The 15566-nt window shown below is 42.4% G+C and overlaps 2 protein-coding genes across 5 annotated transcripts; one reads left to right on the top strand and one right to left on the bottom strand.

Annotated features, from left to right (window-relative positions):
* Window positions 1-3945: 3945 nt before the first annotated feature.
* Window positions 3946-7846, bottom strand: GPR15 (G protein-coupled receptor 15). The gene has a single exon (XM_015875626.2). The coding sequence runs from the start codon at window positions 6180-6182 to the stop codon at window positions 5067-5069; it is 1116 nt and encodes a 371-aa protein (XP_015731112.1). The 5' UTR covers window positions 6183-7846; the 3' UTR covers window positions 3946-5066.
* A 126-nt stretch (window positions 7847-7972) lies between these two features.
* Window positions 7973-14508, top strand: CLDND1 (claudin domain containing 1). Of its 4 annotated transcripts, XM_015875754.2 has the most exons (7): window positions 8128-8187; window positions 8471-8643; window positions 11652-11945; window positions 12597-12704; window positions 13071-13208; window positions 13317-13536; window positions 13615-14508. In XM_015875754.2, coding segments are annotated over exons 3-7 (756 nt in total). In that variant the 5' UTR covers window positions 8128-8187; window positions 8471-8643; window positions 11652-11656; the 3' UTR covers window positions 13616-14508. The 4 variants fall into 4 exon arrangements, with proteins under 4 accessions (XP_015731232.1, XP_015731240.1, XP_015731224.1 ...); XM_015875746.2 differs by lacking the exon at window positions 8128-8187 and adding an exon at window positions 7973-8068 and having other exon boundaries at window positions 13317-14508; XM_015875738.2 differs by having other exon boundaries at window positions 13317-14508.
* The last annotated feature ends 1058 nt before the right edge of the window (window positions 14509-15566 follow it).

Below are 15566 nucleotides of genomic sequence, written 5' to 3'. Positions count from 1 at the left end.
TTGCTCGTCAATACTAAGAATCTGCAATCGTGATGCTCCAGTCAATCTAGCCCCCTACAACTGTAGAAGGAGATAACCCTTGTTAACATGTAAGAACATGTTGGAAAGCGTTTTGGCCTTCCGACTTCTGAAGGCAAACCATCCGCTGAACTGTCTTTGCCCAAGGACCTGGGGCACTTGGTGGTATGCAAGTATGGGAAGTTCAATGGTCCAATCAAGGGAATTTGATGCTGGGTGGGCAGTCTATAATTTTATGGATCTATATATAAGTAATATGTTGCATTGTGTAGTGTATTTTAGTTATTATGTTCTACATTTAGTTATTTAATTGCAATTCTACTATTAGCTATCACATTTTACATATTGTATATATAATATGTATATATATGTATATATTAAACCATGATGTAATAATGTAGAATAAGGGGGTGGAAATGTCATGGTTTTAAGTTTAATTTTGCTATCAGTATTCCACATCATAACATCATGTCAAGTGAATGATTACTTCGTTAAGTGCAGTCCACATAGAAAGACTAGCATATCCAAGAAAAACAGAGTCAACATATAATTCACGGGACCAGTACTCTATATAATCTCGTTCCACTGGAGGCCCTCCTTCTTCTCTCGAACTTACTCGGAGGAGTGGAAGTTTTCAGCCGTGTCGCTAGATTACAGTAGCGCTCTCGGATTTGGAGACTCTCTCTCTCTTTTCGTCGATTTTTAAGCCTTAATATATTATATGTTGTATCTTGATTTCGTTATATAATTTAGTAAAATAAGTTTTTCCTCCGTAGATTGTCGCTTTTTATCCCCCTTCCTTTTCCCCCTCCTTCCAGGCCCCGGGGGGGGCGTGCGGATGGACTTCCCTGTCACGGGAATAGCGTAAATCTAATAAACCCGTGACAGATGGGATGGTTAAAATTAAGGATAAAGTCCCGTGACTTATTGTTACTCCTGTTGTTCTCTGGGATATGTAGTCTTCTTCTGTGGACTGCACATTCAACAGAAGTATCCATACTTGACATGATGTTATGATGTGGAATACTGATAGCAAAATTACAAAATTACAAAACCATGACACCATCTTAGACACTCACATGTTTGAGGCTCCCTCTGGCTTTTTCTGAGCACAGAGTGCTCAGTTCCTTTAGAGGGCTATCCTAAATTTCCTGTCACTTGCAGCAGGACTCCAAGAGGATGCTGAAGATCCACATGTGGAAACTGCGCTGCTGCTTGGGTTGTTACTGAAACTTAGAATGCTCTAATTGCAGGTTTTATGGTAAAATATCAAAATGTTGTATTAGGTAATACGGGCTATTTATGGTCTTATAGGGCTACCTATGTAGATGACATTAGGTAACGCAGTAATTAGTGTGAATCCATCATACACTGTCAGTGCATGTTTCCACTCATCACTGATTTAGGTAGCTCTTCCCTCATTCCTGTTAGTGGTTTCTCTGATTGCATGCAGAATACTGACATGTTTGGTAACTTGTCTGTGTGGATCTATTTCCCCTTGTAAAATGGACTTGAAGCCATTTGTGGTAATTTCTTCCTGTTCTTCATTTGCCAGGTCTTTGCCTAAGATATGGTCCTTAACTGGGTGAAACCTTTTAAACATGGAAGAGCTAATATCATTTAAAGAGCTGATATCGTTTTTCAGTTAGAAATTTTGGATCATGTAATGATTTCTGTTGACTGTGTGCAGATCTACTCACAAATCTCTGTTGACCTCATGATTGTAAATAATCATTCCAGGATAACAAATTGATATCCCAGCAATATCAATTTCAGACTCCTGAAAACGTGCGTAAGTGGCCCCATTCACGAGCTGGCATCTTTGTCCTATATACTTTACTAGCACTCATAAAAACCCTTTCTTTTCTCAATGAGCTTACTACTCCTGTACAGCTATCAGCACAGTTTTTTTGGATGTATCGGTGTCTTTGTGCATCTGTTTGTGTCAGCACATCTGGTGCTGAGATGAATGCTGCTTAAATTCCTTGCCCTTTTAAACAGATGTTGATTCTGGGTACAATTTTCCTTTGTGTTAAGATACAACATTAATTAAATGCTGATGCATTGAAGCCAGAATGGAGACCAACATGCCCACCTGACTAGGTCTTATATCAAGAAGTAGAAGCACTTGAACTTCAATTGTGTACATCTCAGGAAAGAGCGCTAACCTCTAGATTGTTTGTTTGTAGTTGTTTTCACGCAAAACCGCAAAGGTCTTGATTTCATTCCAAGGCACTACAAAAATATCTCTGAAATCATGAAAAGCTTTGTGGGATGGGCAGATACACATGTTCCCACGCAGATCTGCTGACCGTTTTTCTACTAATGCTACATTTTCATGACAATGAACGGAAAAGGTAGATAAAAACAGACAAAAAAAAAAACCCCAAACCCAACAAAACCTACACCTGATAGATGTAGTCATCTCGGATTTACTTTAGAAGTCCAAATTACTTAGCAAGGTCTCTGGCAAGTGGCATGTCAGAACTGCATCACTTTCATAACACACAGCGAAGGACTTTGCAGTCATCAGCCTCTTCTAACGTGAATGAGACACACAGTCTGTTATATTGCTTTGTTTAATTAGTTGCTTCCTTTATACTATTTATTCTTTGTGTGAAACCTTTGCTGTGGTGTTAATCTGATTTTCTTCAAGCCTTGCAATATGTAACAAGTTAATTTGGCTGATATTCTTTTTCCTGGGGCTAGTATGGAAAGTTTAGGCAGTGGAAGGAGATTTTCCAGGTATTGTTCCAAGTTGATCTGGTATTTTGAAGCATTAGAAAGAAAAAAGAAACACAAAAAAGAAGGAAAGCATAAAAGAAAGTAGCAGCCTTAACTTCAAATCACTGAAATTACTGTAGATTAATTATGTTCCAAAGAGGTCGTTCTGCTGTGGGTGGGGATGGAGACTGAAGGAAATAATGAGTCTGAGTCTGATTTACTGAGGAAACACTCTTTACAAACAAGATGTGATTATTATTATTATTATTATTTTCCAGCAATGGGGATCACAAGTTATTTGAAATGCAACTCACAGATTTCTTTTTATTCTTTCTTTTTTTAACTACTATAAAAAAAATGAGCCACTCATTAATACTAGCAAAGCGGAGGGAGTATAATGGATTGTTGAGAGGCACCAATTGAGACTGCAGTTTTAGCTTTAAACTTCTGTCTGGTAAAACAGGGAGGGGTTCACTCCATAGCATGGTGTGGAAGCTGTTACCAGCTTACTGTTAAAAAGTAGACCTGAAGATATATATTTGCTGACCTTTTCTTTCTCACTGGCAGAGTTGAATGTGGTTTATCTTACGGGGCTGTATCACTAAAGATCTTCTGCAGTTCAAGATTTGGTTCCATATATGTTGTTTTATCACTTTGTGATAAGATGATTTCTGCCAATGAAGTCGGGACCTTTTGTGGGTTTTGTTTGAGCTCGTTCAAAAGCTTTAAAGGCTAAGTGCAAAAAAAAAGAGAAATACAAGCACTGGAATATCTTTTTTTACTCTATCACACAACACAATCTGGATGCTTGATGGTATTGTTTTATTAGATTTATGACAAGCAGTAATATATTAAGCTAAATGTTTTACAAAAGGCGCGACATACCCAAGGTGTCAGCGCTGTTGGAAGTCTAATGTTTATTTTAAGTGGGCACCTTGAAACATGGCACTCCGGTTTCTTTGTTTTAAGCACACATTTCTATCATTGGCATTTAGAAGGAGAAGTCTTATACCAGTTTTCTAATGAGCTGCTTAACTCCTTATTTGTTCAGTTTGTAATTCTAAGAGGTATTATAGCTTTCTCTATTTCCCCATCCCATTTACCGTCAGACTTAACACCAGTTGAGCTAGTGCTATCTCTTGTATATCTTGCATATGAAATACAAGATTTCTACATTTCCCAGAGACTGATGGATAGGAAGGAGACAAATTCACAGAGCTTTTATTATTATGAATTATTCATAGAGTTTACCAGTGAACTTCAACAGAGTTACTTTTGAATTCCTTTTCCACGAGTGTTCCTGCATGCAAGGTGTCTCAGCATTCTCTGTTTCAGTCAAACGTTTGTGATCCTTTGGCTAATTTCGCTTTTCAGGCATGTTTGCATTTGACTTTGCTTGCATCTTAATATGGATTGCGCCTAAACAAAGCAAAGCTGGACACACAGTGTTGTAGCATTAGACAAGCCGAGCAATCAGAAATCATGCCACATCCCCCCAGACCATCTTAAAAAGTGTGAAGGTGTTCTCTCCATTTTCTTTATTTTTTTGGTTGTTTGCTATTAAGAAAAGGTTTATATGTAGTTTCTTTTGCTTGTCTTCTGGTTTCTCTGCCTTCAAGCTGTTTTTCTTTTTTCTTTTTCTTTTCTTTTTTTTTTTTTTTTCCTTTCTGAAACCACAGGGGCTAGAAACTGACTTTAATTCCTTTGATTAAAACATATTTAATCTCTCAATCGAGAAGCTGAAACTTCAAGAAAGATGCACAGGACTCAAGTCACAAGAGCAAGTAACACAAATTCATTAAAGCATTGCATTTCTAAATACAGAAAACGTCCAAAAAAAAGGAGAATTCATCAGGTTTTTTACAGAGCGCTGCAATATTTCTGTGAGAAAGCTAGGAACCAGAGAGGAGAAGTACTTCTATTGCTTTTTCTTGTTCTGAGCAGGATGAAAACCTATGCATTTGTTCAAAGCTTGCCTCAGGGCGGCTTTGGCTGATCGGCCTGACTTTACTCTCAGCTGGTAGCTCTTGGGCTGCAGTTCCAGCACCAGCCTAGGTGGATGTCTCTCAACACAGCAGTTTCAGACTTACACTGCAAAGTGACACAGTGATCTCTGTGAACTGTAGCTCTGTGGTTAAAGTTTCCTATTCAGTATACCTGTGTTTTTAAAGGGAAGTGCTGTACCACCAGCCTTAAGTGCTGGCTACACTACAGTTGCAGCTCTGCCTCTGCTGCTTATTTATTTTTTGCCCCTTTTCTTGCTTTATTCTTTCCCTGCCACCTTTGGAAAGACAGGTCCCTTCTTCTGTAGTCCTGGCTCCCAGTCAAAGGGAAACTGAGCGCCTCCTCTTCCTCGCAGTGTACTCCCCTGTGATGAAATTGGATAAGGAGTAGCTCAGGCGAGTATCCAAGGTGTCGGAGATGGTGGTGCTGTTGCTGGCTTTCACCCATGGACACAGGCACCTGAGCATGGCTCTGCGGATGTAGTTGTCAAAGCAGTAGTAAATAAAAGGGTTGGCGCAGCTGTTGGCAAAGGCAAAGGGGCTGCTCACCCTAATGCCCAGCTGAGCAACCATGTCAAGAAAACAGTCATGCAGCTTCTGCAGTCGCAAAAGGATGGCCATAAGCTTGAAGAGATTGAAGGGGACCCAAGAGATGACAAAAGCAGCCACCACAATAAAGACGATCTTGATAGATTTTCTCAGTTTCTTATCGTGTTTCCCAGATCTCTGGTAATGCATACAGAGTCTCCTTGTGATGGAGCAGTAAAAGGTCAGAATGCTCAACAGTGGGAAGAAGAAGGCCAGGATTAAAATCACCAGTGATGTGATCTGTTTGGATTCTGTCACATCTTTGTCTGTGCAGTACATCTTGCCGTAGCGCTCTTCCAGTTCTCTGGACAAAAGAGTTGGCGTCCCTAAGCAGCAGGATAACAACCAGACGCAGAAGCAAAGTCCACTGGAATAGGATCTGGTTCGGACCCTTCTAGCAATGGAGGGGTACATGATGGCAAGGTACCGGTCTGCACTCATACAAGTGAGGAGGAGGATGCTGCAGTACATGTTAACTGAGATGATGTAAGAACTAGCTTTACAGAGGAAAGATCCTACCCTCCACATCCCATCTGATGCCTCCTTGTCCACCCAGAATGGCAGCGTGATGAGGAAGATGAAGTCTGAAGCAGCGAGGTTGATGATGAAGACGTCAATCAGCCTCTGGACCCGTCGCTTGAAGACTAAGGCTACAATAAGGATGGAGTTGCCAAGAATGCCCACCAAGAACACGGCAGCGTACAGGATAGGGAGGAAAGCAGTCATATGTTGTAGCTGCTTATGCTGGCAGCTGTCCTCGTCCTCATAGTAGTAGTCATCATAGCTGAAAGTGACCGTAGTCACAGGTGAAAGCTGAATGAGATCCATTTCTGGCCCAGCTGTCCTCATCTTGAGGCTGAAGAAGGCTCTGAGCTCCCCTCTTCCCTTCCCCTCATGGTCTTCTTTAAAAACACGCTAACGTGTAAGGGGGGAGGACTGGGGGAGGAGGAGGAAAGTGGTTTTGGGGTGTAATTCTTACCCTTTTAGCCAATCATGTAGGATAAAGACAAGCGATGAGCATCTCTGATTAGTCGAAACCCCAGCTTCAGAACAAGGAGCTGCTGCTTTTTTCAACGTCAGGTTGATTTTATCTGTATTTTACATTTGCTTATAGAAGCTATCTGGGTTTGGGTTTTGCTTTTATTTTGGGGGAGGGAAAGTTGTTTTCAAGATTCTGAAGCTTAAAATTTTTAGGACAGGATATTACTTGTTTGCAGGTTAGAGATTATACCAGCTAGAAGAAATCAGGGAGTGGTGAATTCAGGCTCTACTTTCTTTATCTTTCCTTGCAAGCTCAGCTTTCCTGAGGTTCGGAGGCATTTATGTTTTCTTTATTCATTTATGATTGTTTTCTGTTGAGAGTAATTCTGTCATATGGATGTGCTTAGGCAAAAATATTTCAAACTGTGGTCTGTACTTGTTAGGTATCAGTCCCAGGCTCACTCTGCACTGCCAGTGCCCCCTCCTGCCCCTCAGCCCCCTACATCCCCCCCTCTGGGCACCCCCACACCCAGATTTACCAGCCCTTTTGAGATTTAGAGGACAGTTTGTTGATGTGCCATAATTTCTTCTTCATTTCAAACCCTAGCTTGCTATACTGAATGGTGAAGTGGTCCTGCTCCTCCTGCTTGTGAAGTATCCACACCTTCGAGCCATTTTTATCTACGGAACTCTTTTCCAAAGAGCCCCAGTTTTCTCCATCTTTCATTCACAGTTTCACCCACTGCTCCAGCTGTGGCTTACCTTACAGTCAGCTCTCTTAGCATTGCACAAAGCAAAGGAAAATTTTCCCTTTTTGAAGTACTGAATTTATTACGACTTCGCCAGTGTGTCCTAATTTCAGACATCTTCTGGTCTACATCATCCTTTCTCTCTTCCCCTTCCCCCTTCATGTACATAGACATCGCATGTCTTTGGGATTTTCAACCAGCATTGTATGTAAGTGTCCAAATGTCTTGCAGTTTACAGAAATGATTCTTGATGGATTCATTGCGGAGGTGCTTTTGTAGTCAACTTTACTTATTTCTATGTTGATAAACGTGCTTAAGTTCCTTAATTCCAGGAAGATCTCAGAGGTGATATGGTAGAGACATTTTCTTTCCATCAGTGCTGGAGTAGAAGATAAGCTGAACCTTGCAGTCTGTGTATAATCATTGTTCTTCTCTTGCAGTCATGAGCAAGTGTTATTCTACTCTGCACTTAGTGGTGGATGTCCTGTCCCTGGAGACATTCAAGGTCAGGCTGGATGGGGCTCTGAGCAACCTGTTCTAGCTGTAGATGTCCCTGTTCATTGCATTAAAGTTGGTCTAGATGACTTTTAAGGGTCTTTTCCAACTCAAACAGGTCTATGATTCTACTTACCAAAACAAAACAAGTTGGGTTGAATCAGCTCTGTTCTCTGGAGCGTGCTCTGTACTTTCTGAACGCACAGAGCAGGAGCAGCCTTTAAGCTATAGCCACCAGCATTATTAGCTTCCTGCTAATAGGAACATGGCTTGGCCATGGGTTTATGGAACATCATCTGGTGTCCCACCGTCACCTGTTTGTTCTCCCCCTTTTCTGCTTCCCAGGACAGTCTCCGGCCATGTCCGTGTAGCCTTCCCCCGGTGCTCTAAATGACGTCGGGCCGACTACAGCTCCCAGCAGCATGGCGGCGGCTCCGGAAGGGAAGGGGAGGAGCGGAGGAGCGGGGCGGAGCGCGGCCTTATATTGCGGCCCCGCTGCTCCGGTAGAAGGTAATGGGGACTGCGGCTCCCGGGGTGCCGTGCGGCGGGGTGGGGCGTAGCTGTGCCCAGGGGCAGCTGGGGGGCGGAAGCGGCAGGGGGTGTGTTGGGGATGGGGGTGATGCGCTGCGGTGAGTGCCGGACAACGGGCTGGTTGGGGCTCCTGGAGGGCGGAGGGGAGGCCCTGGGGGAAGGGGGTGGTTCGCGTTGTGGGTTCGGGGTCTGTCGGCCTGCCCGGCCCTCGGCGGCTCCTCGGATGGCAGCACAGGCCTGTCCTGCCGGCTGTATGTCCAGGGTTCTTCCCCCCGTCAGGTTTTTCCCCTTCGCTCTTCATCTTTTTCTCTTTGTGCTGCCTAACACCAGCGGCTTGCTACTATCATGACTTCAAACTCTGTTTCTCTTGTCTCCTTCCAGGCTGCTGCTTGCGTGCCGGTGGCATTGCAGGAGTGGAATGAATGGAGCAGCTAGGGCCAGCAGGGAGTTGGTGGTGTGTGCTAGCTTACTGCAGGACTCCATTAGTACAGTGTTGCTGAAGTCACCTGGAAACGCTGGAACTGTGTATGCTGCTGAACCTGGGGAGCTGTAAGGTAAGAAGGCTTGAGTTGCATCACTTCCTACTCCTGTATTGCCCAGAGGTGGAGTGTGTTTGAAAGTGTTGCTGGCCACCTCCACACACTTAATTTTTCAGGTCTTCTGCCTGTTTTCCCTCATAGCAGCCCAATTGCAAGTGTGTTTTTCAATAAAGTACTAGAACTTCTATCAGTTTCCATGGGAACTACAACTGATACAAAGAATGCAATAATACTACTCAGTAGTGCAAATTCTAAGCTACAAAGCACTGCTCTTCCACGCACTCCCCACCATTAGCTGTGCATGTTTTGCTAGTGATGAACGAGAGCCAACATGCCCATTTGTAGAAACCTGCTCCGGCAGTGGTGATTCATTGTGATTACACTGCTGAAATGCACCATCCACTGCCTCACTGTGCTCCCATGCCCTGTTTGGTCTCTAGAAATGTTCAGTAAGCATTAGCAAAAGTCAGTAGGTGCCATTTTCTCCTCATGGAAAAAATTAAATCCCATGCATCTCCTTTGTCCACACTTCTGTGTCAGGTGCCATTTTGTCTGAATGCCCCTCTGCTGCTTGCTTACGCAACATCAAAATGTGATTAAATACTATTGGTAATATTCAGCCTCCACTGCCATACCACCTCCATCTGCCTCTGTTGTGGGTCAGCATGGTAAAATAGGAAGTGTTACTTCCAAAGCAGCAATAGTATGTAATATAGTTATTAAGCCACAAAATTTATATTTTTTTTAATTATTAAAACATTTTAAAAAGAACAATAAAAAGTGGGTGGCCATGGGTAATGAATGCCAGGCAGTGCTTGATTTTTATCTTTTGTTTTTGACCCTTCAGTTTGCTTGTGACAGAACAGTGATATCAGCTGTGTCAGATCCACTGTATATTTTCCATTGTGTAGCAGACTGACCAGAAATGCGTGATTACATTTTAATGCTGCTCTGATTAAAAAAGTATTTCTAGCACCAGTGTTGTGGACCTGGCAGCAGGGATGTAGTATCTGAAGACAGTGCTTCTTGAACTGATTGCTGACGTGAGCCAGCAGTGTGTGCTAGAAGGCCATCTGTATTTTGGGCTGCATTAAAAGAGGAGTGGTTAGCAGGGGGAAGGAGATGATTGTCCCCCTCTACTCAGCTGTTCTGAGGCCCCCTCTGGAGTACTATGTCCAGGTCTGGGGCCTCCAGTACAGGAAGGACATAGAGCTCCTGGAGCAGGTGCAGAGGAGGGCCACTGAAATGATCAGAGGGCTGGAGCTTGAGGTTCTTGAATGTGAATGGACAATGCATCTACAAAACAAAAGACTGAACAGTATGCTGAGTATTTGCTTCTAAATCTTGTTGCTGTGTCTTCTGGATAAATAATCCCAGATATTATTTTCTCCTCCTGATATATTTATGTGGCTTATAAAGGTTCAGAGCTTGTGCGTTGCTTTTTAGAGTTACAAGTGTTGTGGTGTTTCAAGTGGGTACTACTTTTTAGTTCAGAAAAACATCAGTTCTACTCTTGATCATTTCTAAGGAGTAGTTAAATAAGGCATACTGTCTGTAATTATATCTCTTCCAATGTAGAAATGAGGCATAGGGAATGATATAAGTATAAGTAATCTCACTCCCAACTCCATTGGCCAGTTTGAACCAAGTAGAGGAGCAGGTAGGAGGGAAAAGAAATGAGAAGGGCATAGTTAACAGTAGATATTGGTGCCTTTGAAACTCCCTGCTTATTTTGCACCTTGTTTCTTAGTTTAGAAATTAGTGTTGGCACATCTGACTTGAGCGCTGACTTTTCTTTTTCCTTGTGAATGTTCTATGTTTAGGCATTTGCTGTTCCCAATTCATTCAACTTCAAAGGAGCTAGACTAAAATAAAATCAAACATACATATTTTGATTAAGATTTGTGGGGGATGGAAGATAAAATGAGCAGTAAAGAAGAACTGATTAGATTGTATGGTAGTTCATAACACCAGAACAGCTCTAGATGCAGAAGTGACTTCAGTTGATATTTCATTTGGCGAGATCATCAAGCCCTATTTATTGTTATCCATAGATTTAATTGAGCACCGCAGACACATCAAACACTTCAAAGTCTTCTGACATATCACAGTATCTACAAAATATTGTGTATTAGCAATCGGTTATTCACTGTAATCACAGTATTGTCCAAACGTAAGTGCATGTCATATCAGTTTTTTTCCTGTGCTGCCTTCACCCATGAGTTTGTGCTTTTATGTGGGCCTGTGAAGGAGGACCTTAATTACCTCTTGGAGCCAGAGCAAGATCCTCCTGGTGGTACGTGAAGGTATTTCAGCTTTGGAAGATACTGTCATCTAATGCCCATGTAACAGGGCATTCCCTTGGAAACATTTTAGCTCTTCAGAAATGCCTCTGCATATGCTGTTGTGTTATCTCAGCATTTATTGGATTTCCGTACTTGTCCTTCCCTGCTTCCTTTGTGTTATATCTCTGGTGCCTAGTGATACTTGATAGTTTTCTTAAAGGCATTCTGGCATTTTGGCATGGCCGCCCCTTGTGAATAGTCTGGAAGAGGCTATTTGGTATCTGTGTGGTTCTTACCTTTGCTGTCAACACAAGCTGTGAAAGTCATATGGGGCGGCAGGCTAAAAATAGCTTCTTCCCTTGCTAATCTCTTTAAGGAAAGGTAAATCTTCTGAGAGCTCTAGTTGGTTTTTTCTGCTTTCTGTGGTTGCCTACAGTCAAGATCAGAAGTGCCAGTGAGCTGTGTCACCTGCTTTGGGGGCAGAATTGCTGTTTCTCTCTCAGGGTGATGTATAGAGGCTGGGAGAAGAGAGATACCTGTGCCTTGAATTCACAGATCCAGTGAGTATGGAGTAGTACTGTAGACATAGCATTTATGTGCTTCTGGCATCTTAGAAAAGATGCATATCCTAAAGAAACATTGCATAACGGGAATGATGTACTGAGGCTGACACTGCTAAGATAACTTCATATTTAGCATCAGAGGAGTTACTCACTTGGACCTTCTTTCTTATTTCAGCAGCAATGATGGATAACCGTTTTGCTACAGCGCTGGTAATTGCATGTGTTCTCAGCCTCATCTCCACCATATATATGGCAGCTTCCTTGGGTACTGATTTCTGGTATGAGTATCATACTCTGTCCCCTGCTGAGAACATTACTGAAGCCGGCAGGAGCATCTGGGAAGAATTTGTCAGTGAAGAGGCAGATGAGAAGACCTACACAGATGCACTATTCCGATGCAACGGCACCGTTGGGTTGTGGAGGAGGTGCATTACTGTACCCAAAAACTCTCACTGGTACAGCCCACCAGGTATCTCTGGACTAATTCACACTTCACTTTCTTCACTCGGGAAGCTTATTTCTAACTCGTATGTTTACTTTTTAATAATGGCAATGTAAACTTCTAAAGGAGTGATATGGGAAATATCTCTGTCAATGCTACAGAATCTGAATTTGGTATATTGTATGTTATCTGAATTTAGTCTGCTGTAACTTAGGTTGGTGGGAGTTCTTTTGCACCTGCTGCACAACAGGTGATACGGTTATTATGGCTCTGCTAGTTATCCTCTGTCTGTGGGATCAAAGGGGAGGGGAAATCAAACTAACTACTTTAGCAAGACAACACTTGCTCCTTTTAGATGGTTATTTGTTTTCCTCATGTGTCACAAATGCCCCACTGTGACACCAGCAGATTTTGGAGCTGTTAGAGATAGAATGACAAACTTGGACAAATGTTGGTTGCTTTAAAGAAGTGTGGTGGAAATTCTGCATGTATAATGTTATGCCTTGTGCTAACTACTTTATCGTTACTATCAAGATATCCTACAAAATTGTTTTGGGAAGTATTTTTTTTCTTAGTCTGAAGTTGTACTTGGACAGTTTAAATGCTTAAGAGAATTGAATGAAGAAGGGGAGTTGGAAAAAGCTAATGGCAGTTGTCTGGTTGTTGTCGTTGTTCCAGAAACTGATATGACTACAAACTGCATCAGTTTTTCCCTCTCCGATCAGTTTATGGAGAAGTACATAGAGCCTGGAAATCACAACAGTGGCACAGATTTGAATCGGACTTGTAAGTGTCTTTCACATCTTGCAGGTAAAAACAGTGGGATCTAAAAAACAAAAAAGAAAAATAATGGGGTTTCCCAAATGCAGTCACTGGTGAGACAGCATCTGCATCTTGCTCTGCAGTTTGTTGGTTTCTTTGTTTGTTTTACAAGTAGTAGGTCAAAGCTTTAAAGGAAAACTTAGATGCTCTAGCAACAACTTTGGCCATGAGTATTCTACAGGAGTTTGGAAGTCTAAAGTTCTTTCTACTTTGGTGGAGCTTTTTGACCTTTTTAGCTAAACCAGTGAAGGAGTGTGGGTGGAAAGGAACACAGCATGGTGGAGAAGGTCAGTTCAATAAACCTGGTGTCTGTGTTTCTTTAATGTGCAGATCTCTGGCGATTGCAGTTTCTCCTGCCATTTGTTAGCCTTGGTCTTATGTGCTTTGGAGCTCTGATTGGGCTCTGTGCGTGCGCCTGTCGCAGCCTGTACCCTGCCATTGCCACTGGAGTCCTCCATTTTCTTGCAGGTAGGTCCTCTGCCATCCACCACTTACTCTCCCTCCGCTATAAGCTCTTAGTGACAGCCAGAGCACTTCAGCAATGAACTAACTGCACTTTTCTTCTGCTTCCCCCAGGACTTTGTACACTGGGCCTGGTTGGCTGCTATGTAGCTGGGATTGAACTGCTTCATAAGAAGCTGCCCCTACCTGGTGACGTGAGGGGTGAATTTGGCTGGTCCTTCTGCCTGGCCTGCGTCTCAGCACCTTTGCAGTTTATGGCAGCTGCTCTTTTCATCTGGGCAGCTCGCACCAACAGAAAGGAATTCACTCTCTTGAAAGCATACCGTGTAGCATAGTAAGTGCTGCTACCCCAGTATTAGGTTTCCATGTAAGAGACTCCCCTCACCCTTTATTACTTTTATTGTTCTTTCAGACAGGAATTTGGGCTTGTACTGCTCGCTATTTGCCAGTTGAAACAGAAAAACCTGCAGGCCCTGAAGACAAAGACCTTTGGGCTAAATGACCAGACTTTGCCAGAAGTTTGCAGAACTTAGTTTCTAAAAACAATTTTTAATATATATATTTTTAAGATTTCTTTGGTTGATTTTTCTTTGAATATCCCCTTAGTTAAATGTGTATCTCTTCTTAATTTTATTATCCTGTCAGCCTGGAGGAAATAGGAAAGGCATTGTGATGTGGAAGTGAGATAGGAAAAGGTGCAGGTAGGCAAGAATGGGAACTAGAGAGCACAAATAATAAATCATGGGTTGGGCACTCTCCATAGGCCTTAGAGCAGACAAAAAGCAGTGGAAGTGCTGTAGTTAAATCAGTGCTGTAGCTTAGCTTTAGGTCTCTTATTCTTGCTAGTTTGTTACTTTCTATGGCTTCTGCCAAAACTGACGTAAGCAGAGCAGCTGGCTATGTGAGTGGTTGCGTAGCACATTCCCCTAGACAGAGAATCTGTGCTGCTTTTGCTGTGGAAGAGGAGAAGTTTGCCTATGTGGAAGTTTGTGCTACTCTAGGTACGCTGCTTCCAGGTACCTGCACTACGTGTGTTTGTGCACTGTAATCTTAACTTGTGCTTTTTGCTTGCTGTGAAATAAGGCTTTCCTCTCTCCTGTTGTATCAAAGGCAAACCTTTACGACCTTTTTAACTCTGAATTTGATTTAGTGTATGTGTGTATATGTACATAATATAAACTTTTGTAAAACTCTTATTTTACCTACGTAATACATAATAGGATTTTTTTTTTTTAAAGGTGCTTCTCAATTCCCACCTTGCCCCAAATCTGTTGTTTAAGTGGAATAAAACAGTCCTCAAACTTTTGATGTGTGAATTTGTTGGGATAGGGAGGGAATGTTCTAGAATGATGGGAGTGGGGGTTGGGGTGGGACTGTGCATCTCTGTAGTCGGAAATATCACCAGAAACAAAGACACTTTGTTAGGTTTGTTATTCTTGAAGCCTTTCTAACACATTTGACACCGGAGGGATGCATACCCATTTCAGTTCTAATGAGCTCCCAGTCTTTGCATGTGTTTCTTCTAAGTTACTGCATTTTTGTCCAGGCTGGGTGGCCAGTCTTGCCTAGAAAAGTGTTCCAAGACTAAATTGTTTAATTCTGAAGGCTTAACTCCTCTCAGTTCCTTGCTTTGTGCTCAGTATAGGAAACGTGTTTTAGAAGAAATGAATCCTAAAAAGGAATGACACTGTTATCAAGGGTTCTGTGACTTACTACTGATGGGGATGACATGGAAGTTGGCACGTTGTCTCTCTGCTGTTGTCTTTTGTTTGAATAGGTGTTTGCTGGTTCCTTGAAGATCAGGGACCTTGTTAGTATAGTTTCTAAAGTACTATTTCTGGTTTGTGGTAGAGAACAGCCCACTTCTCCTTCTAGCATTGCTGCTGTCTTTACAAAGTGAACAGAGATAAGCACATGCGTGATTCTGAAAACCAAGATCGAAGTTCAGAAAGTCTTGCTGTCCAATACTTCGTCATCTCGCCAATTAAAATGATTTTCTGCAAACTCCAAGTCTATCTGAGCCTGATGAGAGGAGCTCTGATACTTCCTTGCATAATCTGAGAAAATACAGATGTTGTAGCTGCAGTTTATGAACTCACACTAGTTTGATGGGAATTTATGGAACAATTAAGAAGCTCCTGCATGGCTCAGGTAGGTAAGACCTAATGATGTTCAAGGCTGTTTCCCCCTACTGACAGAACCTGCACTGCATTCCCTGATGCTGGTTCACACTGAAGATTGCTGTAACATCCCTGGAACGGCAGTCTGCTGCGGTTTCTCATTTAAAACAGATCCTGTACGCCATTCCTAGGTGTGGGATCACACTGCATATTTCCATTATTCTGGTGCTTTTTACTGTCGTTG

The sequence above is a fragment of the Coturnix japonica genome, chromosome 1 (assembly GCF_001577835.2).
Source record: "Coturnix japonica isolate 7356 chromosome 1, Coturnix japonica 2.1, whole genome shotgun sequence".
NCBI lineage: Eukaryota > Metazoa > Chordata > Aves > Galliformes > Phasianidae > Coturnix > Coturnix japonica.
The sequence above is the reverse complement of the archived record's forward strand: the minus strand, read 5'-3'. Positions and strand labels throughout refer to the sequence as shown.